The sequence below is a fragment of the Copidosoma floridanum genome, unplaced genomic scaffold, assembly GCF_036245765.1.
Source record: "Copidosoma floridanum isolate Cflo_tuat_1 unplaced genomic scaffold, Cflo_Japanese_pri ptg000011l, whole genome shotgun sequence".
NCBI lineage: Eukaryota > Metazoa > Arthropoda > Insecta > Hymenoptera > Encyrtidae > Copidosoma > Copidosoma floridanum.
This window is the reverse complement of record NW_028321888.1, coordinates 3,312,712-3,338,226: the sequence shown is the minus strand read 5'-3', so window position 1 is coordinate 3,338,226 and position 25,515 is coordinate 3,312,712. Positions and strand designations below refer to the sequence as shown.

The window sequence follows — 25,515 nt, the reverse complement described above, 5'->3', positions numbered from 1 at the left end:
CGGAGCGTGTCGTTAGCTGTATAGTCGAACTTCGGCAGCTCATCAAGCTGTTTAGAGAATGCTGGTGATAGTCCTGCAGCTGGGTATCCCGGTTACGGACGACACTCTTCTCTAAGGGGGAAGGAACCCAAGTGTCCCTTCACCCTGAATCTCGACGAGTGCGATCAAAGAAAAATAAATTAATTCCAACCGATGCCGTCTCTGCCAGAATACCAGGAGACATATCTAGCCAGAGCACAATCTGGATCCAACTCATCAGAGTTGGGTGGCATCCCACCATCCCACCTGGTGTAGTTAAAGAATTTGTGGCTACAAATTTAAGCAAGGAAAAACAGCTCTGATGGGCACGGGAAGCCACAACGGCTACCTTCTTGGTAGTCGCGTCCCCAACGCTCTTACCCACATGTTCCCGTCTAAAGATGAGCAATTGAGCAGTTGGTTATCCGGGGAACGACCCGAGACGAGATATTCTTTGGTCAGCGGCGTACCTCCCTCCATCACAGTCTCCGTACATCGAGACTCCCAGGGTAAGAATCAAGCAACCCGTAGCCAGCTCTTCATCATCAGGAATAATAATAAAGAATAGCCTGGAAGTTTCACCACTGGCGCTTTTTAGGGCCATTATAAGTATTTACGTTCCCTACTTAACCATCAATTTCATCGGTTCTTTTTAGGGGCCACCTAAGTGTAAACTACCTTGCCAACAAATACATTTTTATTACCATTTCCGGAAGCGATTCGTCAACTAAAAGACTATATTAACTAAAGACGGGCACTATTAAACCAAGTCAGCTATTCACTGGCAGACGTCACCTGCGGAGTTGTTCTTCGCAAGGCTGGGAAACCCGGTGACCAACGACCCTATAATACCCTCTTGACTTTAAGCATTCAACCAGGAATCACTGATCCTCTCCAAGGTCTGCGTTGGGCAAACCTATAACAGCTATAAAGGAAAAAAAACTTGAGCCAACGGGACAGCCTCCACTAGACAAGTATCACTAACCAATCTCCCCATCTAAGATCACCAAAACAACTAAATCTGCAAAATAAAAAAGGTGCTTTAGACACCAACGTCTTTGACGTTATACCGGGAGACGTTGGGAAAGAGCACTACAACTAGCCCCAAAGCTTCGGACTTTGTAATTTTTCTCCCAATCAGTCTGGGTCTTCAACAGTAAGCCAGAGAAGATCACCCTGAGGTATCCAGGCAGTCACAATTGCTGTTAACTGCAGTCAAAAAAGAGTTAACTTAAGAAGCTCACCGGTCTTTTTTAGGGCCATCGGACGTCGAACTACCTTGCGAACAAATGTATGAAAATTAACAAAGTTGACTGAAAATAGCCTTTAGGGGTCATAAAAGTCGTTAGCATACCAATAGTCGCAAAAGGGTATATTGGAAAGAAAACCTCAAATGTATCTAATGAATACAATTTGAGGCGTCAAGAAACTGACGCAGAAAATTTATCGAGATTGAAACAGCAGCGTCAAAATCGTCAACTTAAGAGTCCATTACGTGAGAGATCAGCTTTTCATTGTACCCTCACAGCAATCTCCGAAATCTTTAAAGATCCTACTTCAGATTTTTTAATCAGTAGAAAATGTATTTGTGTTTTTGTGGCAATAAAGATGTTGGGTTTAAGGTCCAGGACTTTGTTGCTCTGGTAATAAAATTGTGAGATATGAGAAAAAACAATTTTTTTTTAATATAAATTTTTTGGGGGTTTTAAATCGTAACAGCTTTAAAAAATAGCCCTTTTCGTGAATTACACAGAAGAAACCAAATCAACAACTTCTTATAGCCATCGATTATTTTATGGCATAAAGAACGCACGGTACTTTTCAGCATAATTATTTTTTTGAATTTGTACAACTTATTATTTGACCAAATAAACTATATGGATTCCGAAAAAATATGTTTTTAATAAGAAGATTTTTGTTCTGAGATGTATCGGAAATATGTGTAAAATTTTCTAACTAAAAATGTTTCACATTACGTGTCAACACACTACGGTGTTTTATTTAGTAAGTCTCGGGCGAAGCCGAGACGGGGGGCTGCTAGTATGTACATAATTGTGCCTATAACCCCCATAGCTGCCGGATTAGTGACCGTATCCGTATCTGGATTATTGGATTTAAATGAGTGCACATTACTAAATCAGCGCTCTGCATAAATTAATCGATTGTGATCGGTCAAATCTAGTAACGTTGTAGCATTTAAGTCAATTATTAATTTGTTTGAACAAATAATTCGAGTCTTAGAGGGCTATATAAGCTAATCAAGACCTATGACTAACGGTTTGTCTTCTTGTTATTTGACAAACTTGATAAATTTATTCATGTTCAGCGAGAAGCGGTTTTTGAAGCAGTTAAAACAAAAATTAATTCTTCAAACTCTAACATGGGTGGAAAACCCGTAAATAAATCGTGAAAAACCAGGTCTTGAAATTAAACTCTTATGCTTCTACACTGAATAAGCCTAGATCTTGTACGTATTGTTCTGAAGAAAAATAATGTAATAAATTGTGTTTCTTATACCTTAAGCCAGGTCATTGTTCGAAAAATTGCGTTCTTTCATATAAATGTAATAAATATAAAGGTAAACATTATATTATAATTCATGAGGTGTGTACACAAACTGCTCCTGGCCATAGAAAACAGGATACAAAGTCTAGCCCTCATTAACAATCGTTTGAAACAGAAAATGAGTCGGAGAATGAAGTCAAAAAATTTTTTGCACCATGTCCTGCGGTAAACTCCAAACATATAGTGTTAATGTGAACCGCTTATGTCAAACTGATAGCTAGATCAGGCAAAGTTATGATTGTTAAAGCTCTATTAGGTACGGCGTCAAATTTTTCGTCAATATCTAAAAAGGTGGCAAATAACTTAGATTTGCGAAGGTGTCGTGTCAGAAGCAGCTTATTCGGTATAAACTCTTGTCAAGTAAATAGTGTTGATGCATAGGTTTATTCAACGGTTCCTTTTGTAGACGGTAATGCGCTTTTCTTGGCTTTTTCTGTTTTTATTTTTAAATAACTTACTTGAGCCCACTCAGATATTAAGGCTGCCAACCTGTATTGGCCACATCTTTCCCAGTTAAACTTAGCAGATCTGAATTTTATCACTCTGAGTTCTATCGATGTCCTGATAGGTGCAGATTTAACTGGATTTTATATACATATAGCACTCCTTGTGATTTTCTGGACGAACCAGTAGCCAATCTTCCGATTTTTGGATGAGGTTTTCTAGGAAAAATATGTTAACCCGTAATCTTGTATTCCCAGCTCTAAGCAGGAAATTCAGGCATTTTCACACCACCTTTCATTGTCTCTTTTCCTAACTAGTGTTAGCAACTTTTTACCGCACCATACGTTTTTAAAAATTCAGACCCCAACAACAAAACACTTATTGTTTTCAACGGTTCTTCAAAGATCCCATCACGTTCGGCTTATCCTAAGTCGATAGCGTTTTCATAAAGTAGTCTTCACTGTGGAGATAGCCTCAATGTATTGGCATATCTTGGTTATTAGTTATCCTTAGTCGATGGCGTTTTCATAAAGTAGTCTTCACTGTGGAGATAGTCTAAATGTATTGGCATATCTTGGTTAAACCCAAAGATCGTTAATAGCAACGAATCTTCTTTCGTGATAATCTCAATCAAGATCTAAAGAATTTGAATCTGAATACCATCACTTATGACTCATCTTCTGTTCCGTTTTTGGTCTTGCAAGTGCTAAAACAGCTAGTCCTTGCTGAACAAGCTTGATTTCTAATTAGTGCTACCATTTTACTTAATAATTTCTGTATCAATGATTTTTATGCTGGAGCAGATAATAATGCTCAAACTGTCATCGCTCAGCTCTATTTGATAATATTCTTAGGCCTAGTAACTTTTCGATTAGCAAATATGCTTTATATGAAGTAGTGTTAATTTTTTTTTTTTTTTTTTACACCGGGTTACCACGACAGCCTACTTGGCCTAGTCGCGGGGGCCACCCACTCACCACCTATGTGTGGGGGTGTATTGCCACACCCATCTCTAAAGCTTTTTCCTCGCATCCTACCTGAATCCATGGTCACAGTGTGAGTATCTCCGGTGAAACACCTTGCCAGTTAAGCTGACACTCTCTGCACCGATGGTGCATCGGGTCCACCTACCACTGTGTAGCCTTTCCCCGGAGAAGACTCCATTATTCCAGGACGTCTACTCCTCGCCGGTTAAGCCGGCGCTCTCTGCCGAAGCATCAGATCCAGGCTAATTAGCATCCCCGGAGAAGCCCCGTGTTTCAGGGGCCACTCCTCGCCGGTAAGGCCGGCGATCCCTGCCCGACGCCTTGCATCGGGTCCGCTAATCCCTACCTATAGCCCTAACACTGTTTCGCATTCACCCAGGCCCGAAAACCTGTGGGGCAAGAAAAAAACCCTGGAATTACCGTGGAGGAAAATTCCACGGAAAAACCCGCCCCGAAACAGCCGGGGTTACATGGGAACTTTTCCCGATGAAAACAGTTTTTGAAAAAATCTGCATTCACCGGGAATCGAACCCACGACCCCTAGAACTGCATTGTATCAGTAACAAGCACGCTTACCACTGAGCCAACGCCGCTCCTAAAGTAGTGTTATATTAAAAACGTAGTTTCCAGTCAAGTCATCTGGTCCGAATTGTGGCTGTTTCCGCCCTTGGTTCTTGAGATGCCCAATTCGACACTCTTTTATTAAAAATTACATTATTTCCTAGAATCACTAAACCACCAACAATACGCACTATTATACCCGATTTGGCTCACTTGTTTAACCCACAATGCTGATTTGTCCAGTCCTAATTTTTGCTAAGGTCATGATTCAAAACACTTTGCTATTGAATTTGGATTAGGACCAGGCGTGACCCAAGTCTTTATAAAAAAAATAGATTGGGTTCTATCAATCCCTCATTAAACCTTTTTAGTAGCCAAAAGTAAACTCGTCTAAAACTCAACAGATTGAGCTGCATAGATTTTGTAATGTCTGTGTGCGTAATATGCAGCTGCAGTGTATATTTAGGTAGTTCTACCTCATCCCAGTATTTCTCAGTTAATTTAACCTAATAAAAATATTCTACAAAGATAAAGCTTCTCTTCACCACCCAATAATTACTACTCAGACCCTCTCACATTTTAAGTGACCCCTCCACCTCTCCTTCGCCACTCTGCATTACGGTAGTTGAACGCAAATCATTAATCATAATATATATGACTAAATGATTAAAATACCAAAGAATACACCGAAAAAATATTATGTGAGGGATCACTTTATTAAAATAATTTGTGCTAATTCTAGAAATTTACATAAGTGGACATCATTTTTCTACTATTTTATCGCGTAATAACATATTTCATACACAAGTAAGATATATAATAGATACACTTGGTGAGTAGAATACTTTCAAGAGAGCAATGCGAGAAAAAGGAATGAAAGAAAATGTTAAATTTAATTTTGTAAAGAAAGAAATTCTATTAGTATTAGAGACTTCTGCTGCTGTTTACTAAAAAAAAGAAATTTTAATTGTTAATTATAGAAAATTTCTTCTCGTACGATATATTCCAATGGTTGATTAATTTTCGAAATTATTTGGTACAAAGAAATTATTAGGACTCTAACATTTAAAAAGGAATGCAAGAAGTGGACCGGGAGAAAATAAGGGTCTTTTGTAGCAAAATCATTATTATTCAAAGTCTTAGCCCTGCGAATCATTAATTGGCACAGAAAAAGCTAAATCCAGCGCAAATTGTTTTCTGCATAATATCAACGGTAATGATGAATTATTACTCGTACTTAAAGCAGTTCTTAGTATGAGAACTTTATTACCTGATTTTTCTTCAGTTATTATTTCTGCGTCAATTTTATATTTAAATAATTTGGTTATACGTTTAGTTTATTAAGTCTAGTTTCCGTTGCCCAAACGATCAAATATACTTGAGTTTCTTATAAACATAATCATTACATCCACTTTCAAATTTAAAACATATAGTGGTAGGCCCTTACGTATATTATTTATAGTTCTTATTGAAAAATTTATTTCTACCATAAATTATCATTGGTGCGATCGCTTCCTTTATATTTTGCATAATCCATACTGTAATATGTATGGTCAGTTATTTTCATTAAACTTAAAATTATGTTGTTGAAGATAAAAGATAACTATTTTAAAAACTGACATTGAATCATTATTCATTGTGAGTTGTTAAAATTACTTTGTTAAGGTCATTATTTAGACACCCTTTTCTTTAAAAATTTTTTTATAAATGATATTAACTTTTCACTCTTAAGAAATGCTAAACGATTTTATTGTTCTATTTCCAATCTTTAACAACAACGAAGCTTATTCTTTACTTGTGTAAATTTTCAATTTTTTAATTTTGAAGTTTTTCCATAAGAATGAATATTCTATAGCATCATTGAATGTAAGGGTCTTACGTTAATGCTTGATGACTGAAAATATTGGCCTAGAATCGCATCCTCAAATAAAATTTTCCACCAAATGTCAAGTCATTGTTACTTGAATCTTTTAAAGTTTTGTCCAGAATTTTTAAAGCTTTTTTTGGAATCATTGAAGTTTTATAACCTAAACAACTACATTTAGTTAACGTGATTCTTTTTTTATCAGTTTCTTATTCTAAAAAAGAACTTCCAATGTTAGTCATATCTAATGACAATCGAAATTTTCTGACTTGTCATTCCTTAAGGTAATAAAATTGAAGCTATTCCAATCCAAGCCACAAAAATAGCTTTTTTTTACTAAAAAAAATGATAAATCAACGTTTTATACAAAAATATTTTTCCAGAACATTGTAGACCATTAATCAAATATAATTTTGTTTCACTTTTAATCATTTCCTTGAAAATTTTTTTTTCATTACTATTTAGCTTAACAAAATTATCCTTAAAATGTGTCTCTTAATTTATTAAATTTATAATTTTTTCATTTTTTTTATTATCTTCGCAAATAATTAATAAATTTGGTACTAGTAGACCATGCTCTTTGCATGATTTTTCTTCCCATTTTCAAATTATATTTAGCTATTATAAAGCATTATTTTCTTTATCCTTTATAAAATCCTCAATATGAATTACTAATATTTTTTCTATATACACAAAGAATGCCTATAGCCACAAATAACTTCGAACATTAAAAACCACTCAAAAAGTTAATTGGTATGGCAGCATAATGTTACATACTTCAAAAATATTATAAATTTGGAAATTGTGTTCCACTAAACCTTAAGGAATAGCAGTACCTTTAAATGTCCTGAGGCACATGGGTCACAAGAGGTCCGCCACCTATTTAAAAATTAATTATACTAAAAAAAATTCTACCATCGGTAATGTAGTTAGTTTAATAAAGTTGGCTACACTGCTTTACATACACACGTATGCATCGCTGTTACGTCCATGAGTGCACTGCATACGTAAATTATACTTTTAGTAGGATAGAATGAGCTTTTCGATTTCCAAAATTGCTTCTAATGACGAGGAATATTTATCCACTACAACATATATTATTTATATTAAAATCAGGGACACATGTTAAAAGGTTTCCTTGTAAGTCGTTTGAAAGGAAGTTTGCACTAGGGGCCTTCTAAGAAGGCGCTTAAGTAAAAAAAAAAATCAGTGGTCGTTGGTGCATGATTATCCAAAAATGAAGTTATACTTCTCTAACAGATATGAATATACGAATATACATATACCCTGTATGTAATGTTACAGTTCATAATCTTCTGCGATACATCGCAAGTGATGCAATACATTATCTTTGGAATAAGGATATACGATAACAAAGTGTGGTAGTAATAAATTTTTGAAAATTTAATGAAAAAAAAATTATCAACAATAATATGTTTGAAACAACTTTCTAGGCTGACAACATTTTTAACGTCGGGTTTGTAACTTCACATACGCTCACACACTAATTATTATAACTAGTAGCGTGCGTAACACGTACAATATATATTTAGAGAAAATAAATTAAAAACCTTTTTTCTCATTAACTGTTTGTGAACTCATATAAAATAGATAATTAATGTATTCTACATGAAATGGATTACAAATACAATATTATTTTATGTATAACAGTCGAGTAGGAATAAAAGTAACTCTTTTGTTTTTACATGTTTAATAAAAAAAAAAAAAATTTCACTTTAACATAAAACTTTTAAAAAAATCATGCGTAAATGCATTCATAAGGGAATGATCTGTTACAATCTTTCGATTTTTTTGTATGATAGAGTACTATTAAATAATTATATTTATTTTTTAGATAGATCCGAAAGTTGTTTTTTAATAAAATAAGAAGAAAAGAGCTTAAAAATAAGTAAAAACAGACCTACGGGTATATCCATATTCAGCAAAATCGGTTGAGTAGTTTCCGTGGTTAGCGATTACAACGGTTTTAGCGACTTTGCTTTATATATTAGTAAAATATCACCCAAAGAATTGCAAGCGTTACTGCATATTTGCGCTTATCTCTCTATACTTTCCCCGATAACTGTGATGAACGTTCTTAACTCAAAAATAATCTTAGTAACGAAAAAAAAAGTTTTGAAAGACTAAGACGCAATAAAAATCGAAAAATTTTTTCATAGAAGCTTGTAAAAATAAACCATAATTAAAAAAGAGGAAAAAAATGTAAAACTGCTTAAAAAAATAAAAAAATATGGACAAGTTGTATTAACAATTACTTACTGATTTATGTTAAAATTAAAAAAAAATTAGTTAAACTGAAGCTCATTTTTATTATTACATAAAAAAGCTGCTACTAAAAGACATTTTTTTTAATTAAAAAAGAAATTGTTTAATTGAGCAAACAACTTATCGACGTATATAATACATAAAATATTTTAAAAAAAATTAATTGTTAATACTCAATGAATACCCTAACTACCAATAACTTTGGACCACACTATTGGCTAGGTGCAAGTCGTTGGAGGGGAGGGCTGGTGCTAGTAATCATTTTAAAACGCAGTTGTATGGAAGCGGGCACGGGAGTTCGCCCGTGGTGGCCACTGAACTAATTTGTCCTCCTTAAAAATTTACGTGGGCTTGAGGACCCAGGTGAGGGCAGCACCTTGCTTGCTACCGGACAATAAGAATAATTACAGGTATCCAAAGTATGTAAGACAGCTTACGTCCAAGGAAATAATATGCTCAGCTAGTATGCAAGAAGTCGTGCAATTAAGCCAGTAAAAAGGATTTTTTTTTTTTCTTTCTAGAAATAAAATTAATTAATAATAATAACAAATCTCCGTGCGCCACTTTTCCCTCTGTCCTGGGGCCCGAAAGTGGGGGTAAAAAATAGTAAAAATATTGTTCAAAGGAGATAATTTGAAATTATTTATTAATTTTTGTGTATAACGTACCTATAGAAGTACAATTAAAGAAAAAAGAATAAGACGATAAGAATAGAGATTTAGCATACACTAACACTTTTTGATAGGTCCATGTATAACATACTAAAATACTACTGAAACAGTATGTGCGGCGTCCTAGTTCTTTGACATCACTTTACCACTGACTTTGACATTTTTCAATATAAATGATTCTTTGTGGACAATGTGTAGTATCGGAAATTCATACGACCAATAGTATACAAGCGACTGTTGATACATCTAAATCATTGTATCAAGAGGTGCATATGCATAGATAGCGGACTTTCAATACAAGCACTCTATATCCTCCATACATGCCCTTTTTTCAATATCCAATATACCTAAGATTCATAATACTAAACGACATGGTCTCTTTTTCAAAAAAATTTTCTTAAGAAATAAATAAGAATGAGAAAAATATCCTCTCCGGGTGCGAACCAAACACACAACCTCCTGTTTACTAGACAGTTGCTCTACCACTTGACCTACCGAGGAGCTGTACATTCACTCGCACCTTGAAAGTTTCTCATTCTTAATTTTTAGAGCTGTCTTTCACCTAAGCTCGATAAAGTAGTTATGTGACTCTAATGCGTGTCGGTAAATTAGAAATTCATACGACAAATAGTATACAAGCGAATGTTGATACATCTAAATCATTGTATCAAGAGTTGCATAAGCATAGATGGCGGCTTTTTCAATTCAAGCACTCTATATCCTTCATACATGCCTTTTTTCAATATCCAATATACTTAAGACTCATAATACTAAACCATATAGTTTCTTTTTCAGAAAATTTTCTTAAGAAATAAATAAGAATGAGAAAAATATCCTCCCTGGGTGCATATCGAGCACACAACCTCCTGTTTACAAGACAGTTGCTCTACCACTTGAGCTACTGAGGAGCTGTTCATTCACTCACACCGTAAGTTTAGATAAGTTTCTTATTCTTCATTTTTCGAGCTGTCTTCCACCTAAGCTCGTGCGAGTGAATGTACAGCTCCTCGGTAGCTTAAATGGTAGAGCAACTGTCTAGTAAACAGGGGGTTGTGTGTTTTATATGCACCCGGGGAGGATATTTTTCTCATTCTTATTTATTTCTTAAGAAAATTTTCTTGAAAAAGAAACTATGTGGTTTAGTATGAGTCTTAAGTATATTGGACATTGAAAAAAGGGCATGTATAGAGGATATAGAGTGCTTGTATCGAAAGTGCCGCCATCTATGCATATGCACCACTTGATACAATGATTTAGATGTATCAACATTCACTTGTATACTATTGGTCGTATGAATTTCTAATTTACCGACAAGCATTAGAGTCACATAACTACTTCGATGCGTAACATCGTTAAATTACAAATGATCATTGCAACAATCTTTAAATCATAATTTATCACTTGTTTAAAAAAAGGAGTCGTCATTAATCTCCTAATAGTGTCAAGAAGTGAAGGGGTTGACAAAGCATCATACTTGATGACATGATAAAGGACGATAAATTTGATTAATTATATGAGAACTGCTACACGAAAGCTAATATTGTGAATGGTGACTGCTCCGTAAACTACCTTACTTAATTTATCAAAACACACAAACTGACATGAAAATAGCATACGCACCATCTTCGTTATTCTTCTGAAGTTGTACTTTTTCTTAGGTTGTTACCACGTTACCACGTACGACCACGTTCGACCTTGCCCACCATACGCGTTAACCTGTTTTGCCATAAGTATAAAACATCTGTGCAAGATCAAATATAAATTTAAATTGAAGTATTGGAAAAGAAAAGAGAAACATTAATTTCATGTACTGAAATGAAACCTCTTCCTACGATTACATCCGTTGATAAGCCTGATGAGATTACTTAATATCTTCAAGTCACAAATAGTACTGTGGATCACTTTCTTGAGTATGATTTTAATATAGTAATAATTTCTACTAATGCAACTGACCAAAGTGTTTTTATAGAAGTCCAAATAAAATGGTTCCATTAAGTAAAGAACAAGCTAAGATAATTTTATCCCATAAAACTTTCGGGAGTTATATTAATTTCCTTGATCGAAGTACAACCCTACAGTCAAAAAAGTTATTTTTCTAAAGCTAGCGGTTTTTTAGGCAAGCACTACAGAAAAATGAAAATCAACGAACACAACATTTTAGCTAAACATATTAAACGAAACATTGAAGTTAAAAAATGTGTAGCATCAAGTCCTTTACCGCTGTGGTATTTCACTAATGTACATAAATCTTAGTTTATAATGCAGGTAACAAATCACTTCATTCACTGAAAATGGGCTTTTTTAGGTAATAAAAATACCTTCTTTACAACAAGTGATATTACTTAAACTTATTTATTTTCATCAATTTATCATTAATTTTTTTTCATAACTCAGAAAATTTTATAACTATAAATTCTTAATGATTCTAAATTTTAAAACATGGAAAGAAAGTTAGTGCTTAAAACAATAGTTTTTGTAAGTTGTAATTTTTCAGATTTTTAAGTGCACAAATGCAACTTAGTTTAAAAAACGCGTAGTATGTGGTTAAATGCAGACCCTACATATTTTTTACAGGTATATAAAGCTTGATTTACTAAGTTGTACCTCCCACTTTAATAAGCACTATAATTTGTTGCCACATTGAATAATTTGTCGCTTTAGCTGGTTAGGACTAAATCTACACTGTGTACCCAATTTGTCGTCTATTTGCTGCTAAAATTTATTTTTTAGTACTGAAAATTTTTTGCTAAGAAATTGGTTTTTTTTTAAATAACTATTTTTGAAAAACAATGTTGGTTTTATGTTAATTTACTACTGATTCAATGAATAATTTATTGTAAAATAGAATTTAACTAGTCTAAACTTTTTCGGTCTTTTTTTGCAGTTTAGTTTAAAAAATGTCTCCGAGAAGTATAAAAATTAATTTTGTTTTTATAAAAAAAAATTGTAAATTGAAAAAATACTCGATATAAAATATATAAAAATGTTCTGAAAAATTATTTTTCTTTATTTGCAATGATCTCAAGAGAATTAAAAAATCAGGTGTGCACTTGGCAGGAAAAAAAGGTTTGCACCTAATGCGCATCCAACCAGGCCAGGCACAAGGAGTCCCTCAGGCCCTTTTTCACAGGTCCCTTTAGCCTGGTGCTCTTCCTGGCGACATGCGCCACCAGATATGAAAACTGCTATTTTCTACCTGAGGCGTCTTTAGAAAATCTAGCCAGGCAAGCACAAGGAGTCGCTTGAGCCTGATGCTGGCCTTGGTGACATGCATTACAAGGTGCAAAAACTACTATCAACTTAAAGGATTAAATTTAGGTTTGAATATAGCCCTTGACACTCATTTACGTAAAAATAGAAACATGACTACACGTACAAAATTGTTTTTTGTTAGAAAAAGAGACACAAAAGTTGTGTACGATTAAAAATTTTAACGATAATAAAGTTATATTCTAATGACTATTAACTAATATATACATCAAACAAATCCAGAAAAAAACTGTCAACATTAAAGGCAAGTTGAATTAATTTTATCACTATAAAAAGTAGTCTTCGTACCTGGTAGCGCATGTCACCAGGGCAAACACCAAGCTCGAGGGACTCCTTGTGATTGCCCTGATTGGATGTGCACTAGGTGCAAATCCAACTTTTTCTACCGAGATCACTCGTGACTCTCAAAAACGCCCGAGGTAGGAAAAAATCATTGAAATTATTATATTTTTAATAAATTTTGTAAAAAAAAAAAAAAAACATCGTTAATTACGGCATCAGAGTAAGTTCATATGTACTAAAAAATAGTTTCACCTAGGGAAAAAAGTTAATAATTTCTAACATCACAGGCATTTTTCTCGAACCTTGGTGAGTGTTGTACTATTATAGCATTAAATTAAGTTCAAAAGCTTATTTAGCTTTTCAACACCCACAACTTTTTTTTTTTAAATCAAAAAAGTAGTCAAAAATAGCAGTGATTTATAATTGTGTGTATCTAATCAGTACATTGATTTAAAATTATTAAGAGCATGTTAACGCATGCACTCTTTTGAAAGGCAAGTATTATCTTGTACTCTTTTAGTCGTATCTCATTTTTTAAGCATTTTTTTCACTAAAACATTGTCTAAGTATACAAAAAAATTAACAACTATAGTGCTCTGTCTCTTAAAATTACATATTTTATCAGCGCTTTTTATTTCAGTTAAGAAAAAAAGTCACATTAAATATTAGTTGACTTCAAACTATGATAAAAAAATGCATGAAAACAAAAGAAATAAAAAGAAAAAGGGCTTACAACTATTTCAATTATGAATATATGTGTAAAAATCCTCTTCAAGTATTACTTATAGTGTCTACTGAATATGTTATCTTGAAAAACATGGTTTGTTTCTTTTGGTTTTCAAGAATGAAAAAATTGAAAGAGAATTTTTTTCATAATATGCTATTTCTGTACTATATAACACACCTATGACAAGACAAAAATGAAAAACCAATAGCATTTACTCCTTAATAGCGAGAAATTTAATCGTTTTATTCATAAAAAATAAGCTTTCACACACACTTACCTCGTATTGAATTTTTTTGAGTAAATTAATGAATTGTGTTTAATTACTTAAAAGAATTTTAAGTTACTGACCTATGGCGCTGTCAGTCTTGGAAGCATTAACGAATTTTCAGATCTAAGAAGTTCCAGTTAGGAATTTTCAATATTTGTTAAGGTTTGTATACTATTTTAGGAGTATGCCTGAGCACCTTTAAAGTATTTTTACTTAAAAACTGAAAAAGTGAGTCTTTTTTTCAAAATAAAGACATATATATGACATTTATGAGCCATACATTATGAATGTTATTATAGTTTCCAGTTCTACTATATTGTTGGAAATATTTACATATACTACAAAAAAATTATACTTATCGCAAACTCTATGTCAGGATTGTTTGTGAAAAATTAAACCTCTGCAGCTTCTTATCTAGTTTGTAATGTGCATTGTTTATAACAGTCTCATAAAATATCTCTGCGTAAACAATAATCAATGAAAGTATTGTGTTATAATGCATTTTTAACACCAAACTACGTCATTTTATACTGATTTTGTAATTTATTAAAAGTAATTAATTTTTTTTTTTTTTTTTTTTTTTTGTAAAATTTTGAGCAAGGTCACCCAAATACTACATTGGAAAAATAAATTTTCAACATATGCGTAAGTATACCATATTCTACTATACATTTAAGGCATTTAGTATATTACTGGTACATTACGTCACTAGGGCACAAAGTACTAACATGAGCGCCGGAAGGGCGCGATTGTTTATGTTGGTGCCCGGTCGCGTATAATGTTTTTCTTATTGAGGGCCCAAAGTGCAATTTTGTGCCCACGGGCACAAAGCGACAGTTGCACTTGGGGCCCATGGTCAGAAATGGAAGTTTCAATTTACCGATGATCTTACTTTGATTGATTTCCATTAATTACTAATTTTATGTTTATTTTAACAAAAACTATGTGAAGATCTTTAAAACGAATGCCTTAAAAGATTAATCAAACTTACTTCAATCAGCTGCAAATTTGCATCTCAGGTCTACTAAAATGTACTTCAGTGTTCATAATCAGTTCAAAGAAGTTTAGTTCATTAGACGGATTTGCGGTTTTATTGGCTACATCATTTTCATAAGTTTTTATTACCTAATTATCCCACAGCTATTTTTAGATAAAATAATAAGCTTGTGCACAAAGCCGGTAATTTGACGAATTCATGAAGCCCAAATATATTGTAAACGAATGTGAATTAAGAGAGAAGAGTTGCATCTCTTGATGATTGAATAAAGTATATGATAATAATAATTACGAGATGCAAGTTTTCTTCATCAATTTGCAGCTGATAACAGTTTTAGGTCAAGAAAATTAATTTCATTTCAATTGCCACACTCTTCAATTCATCGATAAACGTTTAAAAAAAAGATTATTAAACATCAAGAATCCTTCTAATAAAATAGCTCTAGGTTGAAAGAACAATAACGCTAAACGAATAGTATTGCCCTTTTTATAAATTTTGTTCCGGTTATTAAGAATATTTTTTTATGAGAACAGAATGGTTGTTGTTTTTAAAGGTATTGACGAATTGTCAAAATTTATTAAATTAGGAAAAGACTCATTTAACAATAATAACAGAAATAATGTAGCTTACAAAAAAAATTCTAACTATAACCAAGCTTGTTACATAGGATAGTCTTCTAGGAGTCTAAAAACAAGAATATATGAGCACAAAGGCATTTAAGAGATAAGTCAGCATTAGTGCAACATATGGAAAAAGACATCACCCTCACAAACCTTTGACTTTGCCAATGTAAATATTTTAGACGTCGAGAATAATAAGTTTATAAAACTGTTCTCAGAAGTGCTTTATATACATATTTATCATGATAACGTAAGTAGAATGCTTGACACGAAGAACTTCAAAAATTGTTATAAATTATTTATTGACAATAACTCTAAATCGCTAATGCACTCTTTTAGACAAAGGACACAGCGTTCCCTCTAAGTTTTCGTAGGGTCATTGACTGGTACTTTTGAACAGTCGTGTGTGTTACTCAATGTAGTGCATACTTACGTTCTTACATTTGTGAGTAAAAAGTGTTACGATACCTGTAAGAGATCTGAAATAATAATGTTGGCAACGTTAACTTTAGTTTCAATTCCATTCCAAGTCAGCATGACCATTGTTTTCGAAAATTGCTATGGCAAAAAATAGCAAGTAATTACCAAAAAAACGTAATGTAAATTTTGTAACGGCACCATTACTTAGCTGTGTTAGCTTGTTAAATGAGTCTATTCTAATACTAGTCCTAGATTATTAAAGTTACACTTGCAACAAAACTATACATTACGGTACAGTCTAACAATTCAGTAAAATAATGTATTCTGTTCCAAAATTTGTGGTCTTCTTAATTATTAGTGCTCTTCGTACAAGATACCAGATTGACACTTCTCACATTCATTTGTTATTTTACTATACACTTCTCCCCAGACTAATGACTACAATTTATATTAAATTCATATCGATAAACTACCACTGACTGTCTTTTACAGTACGACTGTATAATGTCTATAACAAAAAATCTACATCATGCTTACTTTTTTTTACAAGTCAATCATAAGACTTGGAAAAAGTGTGGAACATAAAATTGGTCCAAAAAATCTATTAAAAGTCATTGATCCATTTACGCTGCATCAATACTCGGCTCCATACGATGTCAGTTATAAAAAAAATAAATTTGGGAGTGGAATTTTACATGTTAAAGTAATTTGCAATGATTTATGCTCTCATCTACAATAATCAAAGAAAAATCCACGGAATATTTTTTATCGAAAGAAGAGTTATAATTTAAATAAAAATTATGTTTTTCGTAATTTTCAGGTTTAAAAAACAGAAAATTAAATATTGATATGAAAATAAGTAAGAAAAATTAAATACCTAATTTTTTAGTCTATGGTTGAACAATTTTTTGAATTTCACCTTTGTTACTCTTTTGGCAGTTAAAACGGTGACGTTTAAAAATGGGTCCCACCTTACATTTTATGCTCAAGCATCGAACTTGTTCGTGAGACCTCAAGTGAAATCAGGTACGCCAAACTAGAGTTCAACAGTAATAGTCTTGAATTGGTGAAAAAACGCCTGAACACACAAACTATCTTCATCATATAGACCAAGTAAAGAGGCCATGCCACTGTCTAATTAAGCAGGTAATGGGTAATGAAGTATTTTTCTCTTCATGCTGGTCTGTTGTATTTGTGTACTTTTTCCGTAACATGCAGTAAGCACACTTCCAAAAAGTGGCATGGTAAAAGTAGAGAAAACCTCTACCAATTTGTATTGCAGTCAAATTGTACAGTAACACAAGAAATAAAGCACTTGATTAAAGTAATTCATTGCTTAAGACTTGAGATTTTATACGACTAGCTTCAAAAAATCCTTACGAAAAAGTGAATAGTGTATTAATGACAGTAGCAATGAACAAAACTAATTATATAGTATCATGAAGCACTTCCATGGTCTCGTTTTATGAAACTGTAAATTCTATAATGCAATCATGCAATAGCCTACACTAGAAAACAATTAAAAAAGGTATGAAAAATAAAATAAAAATAAATAAGTTCATTAAAAAAAAATTTTAGTTTAAGAACCCCAGACCCTTATCAAATGAGATTTTATGTCATGAATGCAATCAATTAAGCTTTTTTAAAAAAATTCTATTTTATGCATTTAGGCAGCACCAGTTTTAAAAAAAGCCTGTGACCCTGGGATACTTCCTTGTTGCCTTAAGCATTCAAAATTCCGAATGTTTACCAAATTTGAGCCGTCTATGATAATTTCTAGCTCTGGAACAAGCGAAATGCAAATTTTTCTCTGATGGTCAACGACCACAACATAATCTGACTATAACAGAGGCCTTCGCTGTGGCAACATTTATTGTCAGAAGATAAAGCGTCACAAATAAGTGTATCGTTAGTGTAAAATATTTATAAAGATAATTTTAAAGATGTTTAAAATGTCTATTTAGTTCCCAGACTTCTTTTTTTTTATCTCTTAGTAACACATGAAAATCAGAGCCGTATAGAAATTTTTTTTTCTTGACACACAAAGTATCAATATAAAAATGTCGCCTCAATTGATCATTATAAAATAATTTCGTAATGATAATTTAATAGTTAAAAAAGTTATTTGAAGGAATTCGTTTTTTGCTGAGTTAACCATTAAACTTATACTTAAATAACATTGATAAAAGCCTCTAGAGGTCCAAGCATGGTCTACAAAAATTTACTGAACTTCATGAAAATTGTTTTTCGACCTTTAAAGTACTTATTTCATCAAAGAAGCCCGATAAAAAAAGTATCGATATTTTTTGACAGTTTTCAAACTCAATGTTTTGAGTTTTTCTAATCAAGAAACTTGCATACTACCCACTAATCCATCAAAGCTGTTATCAAAGAACTATATCAAATCAGAAATGATGAAGACTGAAGAAAAAAATTGGATAAGAACTTTTTAAATCCGAAATAGTCTTAATTATAAAAAGCTTTATGGTCTGTAATATTCCTTACACCAGTTTTTTCTCATGTAATTTGCTTGAACCAAGAAATAAGCTGAGCTTATGACATGTCATATTGACCCTCCGATGTACTATAGGTCCCTGCAGCACATTAAACTGTTGACAAAATTTTTTGTTTTCCTCTTTAATAAATTTTTTGTATTCACTCATTTTTATCAAGTGCTCCAATACACAAATACATAGTATAACATATAAGTAGTAGCTAATGTTTATTTTCCATAGCTTCTAGATTTTCTCTCTCATTATCTTAATCATTATAATTTTAATTCGATTTTTCAGGTCTATGCAATGGATGTCTTAGTTAGTACTGGTGAAGGAGTAGGAAAAGAGCAAGATACCAGAGTAACTATTTATAAAAAGACTGAAGAAAATTATCAACTAAAATTAAAAGCATCAAGAATGTTTTACTCTGCAGTCTCACATGAGCATGGCTTGATGCCATTTAATTTACGTAGTTTTGAAGATGAAAAAAAAGCAAAAATGGCTGTTGTCGAATGTGTTAACCGTAGGCTAATAGAACCTTTTCAGGTAATGATAATTATAACAACAATATTTATAATAATAATGATGATGATAACAATGGTCAGCAATAATAAAAATAATAAGAACAAAAAATATTATACTAGTAATTTGTACAATAGAAATACTGTTAACAACATTATAGGTCGTAATATTTTCAATAAAAAAATGAGATGCACTCAATTTTTAGCTGATTACTTAAAAGTTGTACATGATAACGTGCATGTGCGCAATACACATTTGTACATTTATAAGAACCCAACATTTTAAGCTTGTTAAGTTGTGTTTAAAATTGTTAGCGCGTCACGCTGAAGAGTCCAGCTAGTGATCGAGAACAAAACAAATCCATTTCTTTCCTTTCCTTTACTTTCTCTTTACATTTCATTTTGACAAGCTTGAGTTCCTACAAATTTTTAAACTTGATTGTGAAATGTCATACATGTGTAGCTCTAAAGTAACGTGCTAAAAAATCAGCAAAATCTTATTTCTTAGAATCTTAATTACAATAATTTAAAAAAAAAATTGTTTAACTTGTAACAAAGTTCTATAAAATTTTTTTAGTAAATTATGATATCTTTAAACACCATAAACTTTTTGGTTATTCACGTAGACTGTTATATTTCAAAAAAATCTGCGAACTTACGTTTGAATTTGTCATTATTTTTTTAAATGTAAGAGGGAATATGTTATCAGATATTAACATCAACTGTTCTCATAAAAAATTTATGCTATTACATGAAACAAGGAAAAATTATAAGAAATCTAACAATTCAATTTAAAAAAACAGAAATCCAGTCATTAACATTGACAAATCTGTTATTTGTAACGGTTACTCTGTTTGACGAGTAATCTTTGCTCCAGTTGCCGTCTTTTCGATGATTCACCAATCATTTTACTTGTAATTATGTAGTATCATGTTTTGTTTTAAAGGGAAATAGGTGTCAAATATGTAGATAAAAAGATGAATTTCAGGGTACGACCCTAAAAGTCATCCTTTCTGCATTCATATAATGACACACCGAATACAAAGGCTCCAAATTCAAGTTAAACTTGTTGTTTATTAGATCTTACTAGCTTTTAAGTGATACAAGAGAAGTTTCTAGAGTTATTTGTGATATATTTATTCGCTTGGTTTTGGCAGAGCCACAGGAGAAGGACAGAAAGACAAAAATATACGGTATAAGCCTACTAGTCAATATCGACCGCTTCCTGGGACTCTCGCTTTTTGCTGACTTTCACTGTTGTTGTTTCAGTACGGTTGTACCTTATTTTTCTGTTAAATGTATTTTCTCATTCTTATTTAAGGTATTATATAAAATATTATCTTTGTGCAATGTTCAACATAAATTATATTTTTTTGATTGATAAAAATATTTTTCGCTTCCTGGGACTCTCGCTTTTTGCTGACTTTCACTGTTGTTGTTTCAGTACGGTTGTACCTTATTTTTCTGTTAAATGTATTTTCTCATTCTTATTTTAGGTATTATATAAAATATTATCTTTGTGCAATATTCAACATAAATTATATTTTTTTGATTGATAAAAATATTTTTCAATCTTACAAAATTCACTATCTTTATTTTTAATTAATTAATATTATTTTCTACAGATAAGACTAGATTTTATGGAAAACAATCAGCCTCTGAATTGTTTTGACCAGTAGTATACTGAATATAAAGTTCAAATCGTAAAAAACAGTTTAAAATATGTAAGAGTTCGGTGTCTTCGCAATTTTTTATATTGAAATTTCGTAAAAGTTCATAATCCTCACATATTTCAAATTTTTTGTCAAATAGATAATATTGTCAATACAAAAAAGCCTCTTCCATTGTTTAACATTAAATAAAGTTTGCGTTTTTTGTTTTCCAAAATAGTGTAAGTTTTCGCAAAAAATTGAATACTGGCTAGTTAATACGAAAGCTACAAAAAAAAAATAAATAAATAAAAAAAAAAAAAAAAAAAAAACAGGTGTGGGGCCCGGAACTCCCAACAGACGTGAAACATTAAAGAGTATATTATTGAACCCTGTCGTATTTGATTATCTATAATGAAAAAGTATTTAATTCTTACCCCCTCAATAATCTTCACTTCTTATTTTTTATATTAAAAAGAGTTTATTTACTGATACAAAATTTTATAGGTTAGAAAAAAGCCAATTCTGAATTATGTTTATTTTTTTATTTTTTTTATTCATTAACATATAAACTACGAAAATGAGGAAGAATATCAATACACGGCGAAGAGAATATATATTACCTACTTTAAAGCGTATACTACTGGCCTGAGCATGCAGGTGGTTGAGAGCGTGACATACGGCGACCAAGTGTAGGTACTACCTCTCTCTCTCTCTCTATTTGAGTTATGAACGGTCAGGTCAACAGGGAAGTGGAGGTAAAGAAAATTGAACACTGTAATCTATTTATTTGCTTATCTAGTGATACTGCGTTTTGCTTTGTTGATAATACTTTGTTTTTTGAGCAAAGTGTGAAGAGGATAAAAATGTATTTTTTCAATAACATGTAGGATATAATCAAATGGATTATTTTAAGAAATAACTTTAATATACGCTTAGTTAAACTCTAACTATTGAACTACGCGTGCTTTTTTTCACCTCCTGTTGCCTGCCAGGCCCAATCAACCAAAGCTTGGCTTAAGAGAGAGAGTTGAGTTGAGTTGAGTTGAATTTATTTAATCGACAATGGACTCAAGGTCCTACAACGCCAAGGCATAGTGTATTTGTTATAAAAACAAAATGACTCAGCCAATACAATGGCACTAGCCTAACAAAATTCACATTATTAAATGCTAAACAAAGATATAACAAAAATAAAAAAAATGAACACAAAAAAAAAGAAAATACAAATATGTACATATACATACGCACATATATACATATATCTACATACACATATTCAAAAAAAATATGTATTATAAGAAAAAGAAAACAAAAATCAAAAATGAAAACATAACAACTTAGTATATAGTAACGCATCATGAGCGAAACCATCATAAGCTACAGGTGACCAAACGTCTTCTCAATGAAGTACCTGTAACAGGGCCGATCATAGCATCGGTGCAGATCATGCGGGAGACCATTCCACAGTCGTGGATCAGCCACACGGAACGCATTTTGATAGTAAGAGGTGCTAGCATACGGGATCACCAAATCAAACTGGGAGCGACGAAGAGAGCCACCAGCTCCAAAAGGCCTAAACTGGAGTTGTTTAGCAAGGTGTTCCGGCAGGCCACATCGCAAAACTGAGACCAAGAGGCATAACGAAAGGTACAAACGTCGCTCAGTAAAAGGCAGTATACGTAGTGCTCTGTATACAGGGGTGATATGTTCGGAACGACCAACATCAGAGACAAATCTCAAGGCAGCATTTCTGCAACGTGACAACTTAGTGACCAAAACCCCTGGTAAGTTCAACGCAATACCGGAATAGGAATCAAAGTAAGGAAACACGAGGGCACTAACTATATTCAGGTGAATTGAACGGGGCAAGGCATCACGGCATCTCCGAAGACGTGCGAGGGCAACATAACTCTTTTGAGAGGTTTCAGCAGCAAAAGGGTCTCAAGAAAAGGTATAGTCAAGAGTGACTTCAAGTAGCTTAATAGTATCGCCGATCTAGAGCAGTTGGCCATTAAGGGTTGGGGCAGCGTCCTCAACGTCTGACCAATAGCCGCACTTAGGTGGGTTATAGACGATAATCCAGAGAAACTTGAGTTGCAGGACAGATAATTTAAGCAACAGAAACTCAGGTCGGAGAGATTAGATATCAGCACGAGCTGAACGAGAAATATCACGAAATTTGATTGAATCTTGTATATAAGCTGCAACACCACCGCCACCCTTACAGAGCCTGTCCTGACGAACAAGAATATAACCCGAAATATCGAACTGGCCAAAATGCTTAATCGGCTTTAGCCAAGATTCACTGACAGCGAGAACATGCAAACAATTGTCAAGAATGATCGATCTAATTTCCTGAAAATGCGGTTCAATAGATTGTATGTTACAATGTGCCACTTTTAGTAAATTAGATTTACGTGACATAGTTTGTCGAAGAAATTTTACGATCAATCAATCTCAACAACAGCGGGCTAGCTGCCCTATCCGAAGCAGCGTGAACGACAGATTTCAGCTTTGAGATCACACAATTTACGCAGAGAGAGAGAGAGAGAGAGAGATAGGTAGTACTTACATTCGGTCACCGTGTCATGCTTTTAGCCGTCATGATTACTCCAGTAGTACATACTCTAAGCTACCTAATTACACATAGGTACATAAATATGTTTACAGTACGTCCATATGTCTTAGATTATCTGTCTCTCTGTCTCTTTTCGGATACCTGTGGGTAGTTACACACGTGCACAAGCTTCGTCAGCTCTTTACTGAAGGCAGGTTAACATGAAATTTAACATTATCCTATTCACGAAGAAAAAAATTTTTTTTAATAATGAAAAAATAAAAGTTATTTTAATATTAATTGATCATCTTCTAGAAGCGCAAAATATTGAAAAAGAATGGAAAACGCCTATCTCTATGAGTACAGTAGAAAAAGAGAGCGCGACAACAGACATCATTGATAAAAAAATGTTCGCCCTTCAAGCTAGTATTTTTATTTTTTCTGTATGTCTAATTGTTACAAAATGATATAAGCTAAACGAACTTAAAACACAATTTAAACATTAGTCGACCGCTTCAAAATAATAACAACCATTTTATTCGCAACCAGTGAGCTTAATCACATATAATATAAAAAAACGCCCAATTATTAATCAATTTTCTGAATCAGAAGTTTCTCAGTTGGTATTCATAAGTAATAAGAACATAGATCAGATTGGCGTACTGCGCAGCACAATCGATAAGGTCCCCGACTGCCAATCCGAAGGTTTGGAGTTCAATTCTCGGACTCAGTAAGATTAAACATGTTTTTTAACACACATATTTGAATTATTAATTTTGTTTTATATCTTACTAACACATAAAGCAAAATCGCTTAAACCGTTATAATCGCTAACCGCGAATACTATTCAACCAATTTTGCTGAAATTTCGCTTACTGATTCTTGACACTTCCTAGATAGTTTAAGTATATTTTTTTTGTAAAAATTTACAACTATAGCAATAAATAAGCTCAAAGTTTTGCAAAAATACGCTAGCTTTTTACTTAGTTTAGTAGGATCCGCTAGGTGGCGTAGTAGTAAAATCAAAGCTACCTGCAACAGAATTAAGTAAGTCTGGTTATAATATGTGCGAGCAAAGTACCGAATACCACAGTCTTTCACCAAGAGTGCATTAAGCATACAGCTGGGAGTCATGCAGCTGGGTATCCATAACACTGTTATCTAATAGATAAGTCCATCCTGAAGTACCATGATGTACGAGTGCCACTAATACAAAGGCGTTCTGATTGCCAACGTCTACAGTGAAATTTCAGGAGACATCTAGCCAGAGCACAATCTGCTCTAACGGTTTCATGGCTATTATTCCAACCGACCTAGTGCTACCAGAGTAGATTTTGCTACAACAGGACGCTAGGAAAAACAATCCTGATGAGTTCGGGCAGTCACAACGGCCTCCTTCTCAGTGGTCGTCCCAACAGCATATCCACAGAGAAGGTATTCTTCAAGCCCACTTTTTCCACTAACGATGAGTTGTTGGTTATCGGGAAAACGACCCGAAGACGAGATATTCACCATTTACCATGGTCTCCGTACACTGAGTTTCCGAGGGTAAAAGTCAAGCTACCCGCAGCTAGCTCTCCATCATCAAAAATGATAATAAGGAATGACTGGCAGTATCGCTACTGGCCCTTTTCAGGGCCATCATAAGTATTGACATTCCGTACTTAACCATCACTCTCATTGGTTCTTTTTAGGGCGACGTAACGTTAAACTACCTTGCTAACAAATACATTTTTACTACTATTTTCAGTGACGATTCATCCACTAAAAAACTTTATAAAGCCGGTCACTATCAAACCAAGTCAGTCAATCACTGGCAGACGTCAAAAGCAAAGTTGTTTGTGGCAATGCTGGAAACTCCGATGACCGACAATCCTACATTACATTACTGTTTCGACTTTAAGCATTCAACCAGGAATCTCTGATTCTCTCCAACGTCTGCGCTGGTCAAATCTCCTAGTTGTAAAAAAATATAAACTTAAGGAAACGGGGCAGTCTCCAACGAGCAAGCATTATGAACCCCCCCCCCCACCTTAGATTACCAAAACGACTGAGCTTTGCACAAATAAGAAGGTGCTTGAGACACTAACGTTTCTGGCGTAATACCAGGAGACGTCGTTAAATAGCTCTGTAATTAGCTCTAACGCTGCAGACGTTGTAGTTTTCCTTCTGATTAGTCTGCCGCTACAACAGTAGGCCAGAGAAGAATACCCTAAGGTATCCAAGCAGTCACGTTTGCTGGAAACTTCAGTCAAAAAAGAGTTTAGCTTACCGGTCCTTTTGGAGCCATCGGACGTCGAACTTTCTTGCC

At 33.3% G+C, this 25,515-nt stretch overlaps 1 protein-coding gene across 2 annotated transcripts in view; it reads left to right on the top strand.

The window, feature by feature from the left end:
- The window catches only part of LOC106647639 (proliferation-associated protein 2G4), a 309,719-nt gene that overhangs the window by 209,223 nt on the left and 74,981 nt on the right, over positions 1-25,515 (top strand). For both annotated transcript variants that reach the window (XM_089590024.1, XM_089590023.1), the window contains one exon: positions 18,772-19,020. In XM_089590024.1, coding sequence (XP_089446150.1) covers positions 18,772-19,020 — 249 coding nt within the window. The remainder of the gene's footprint in view (positions 1-18,771; positions 19,021-25,515) is intronic.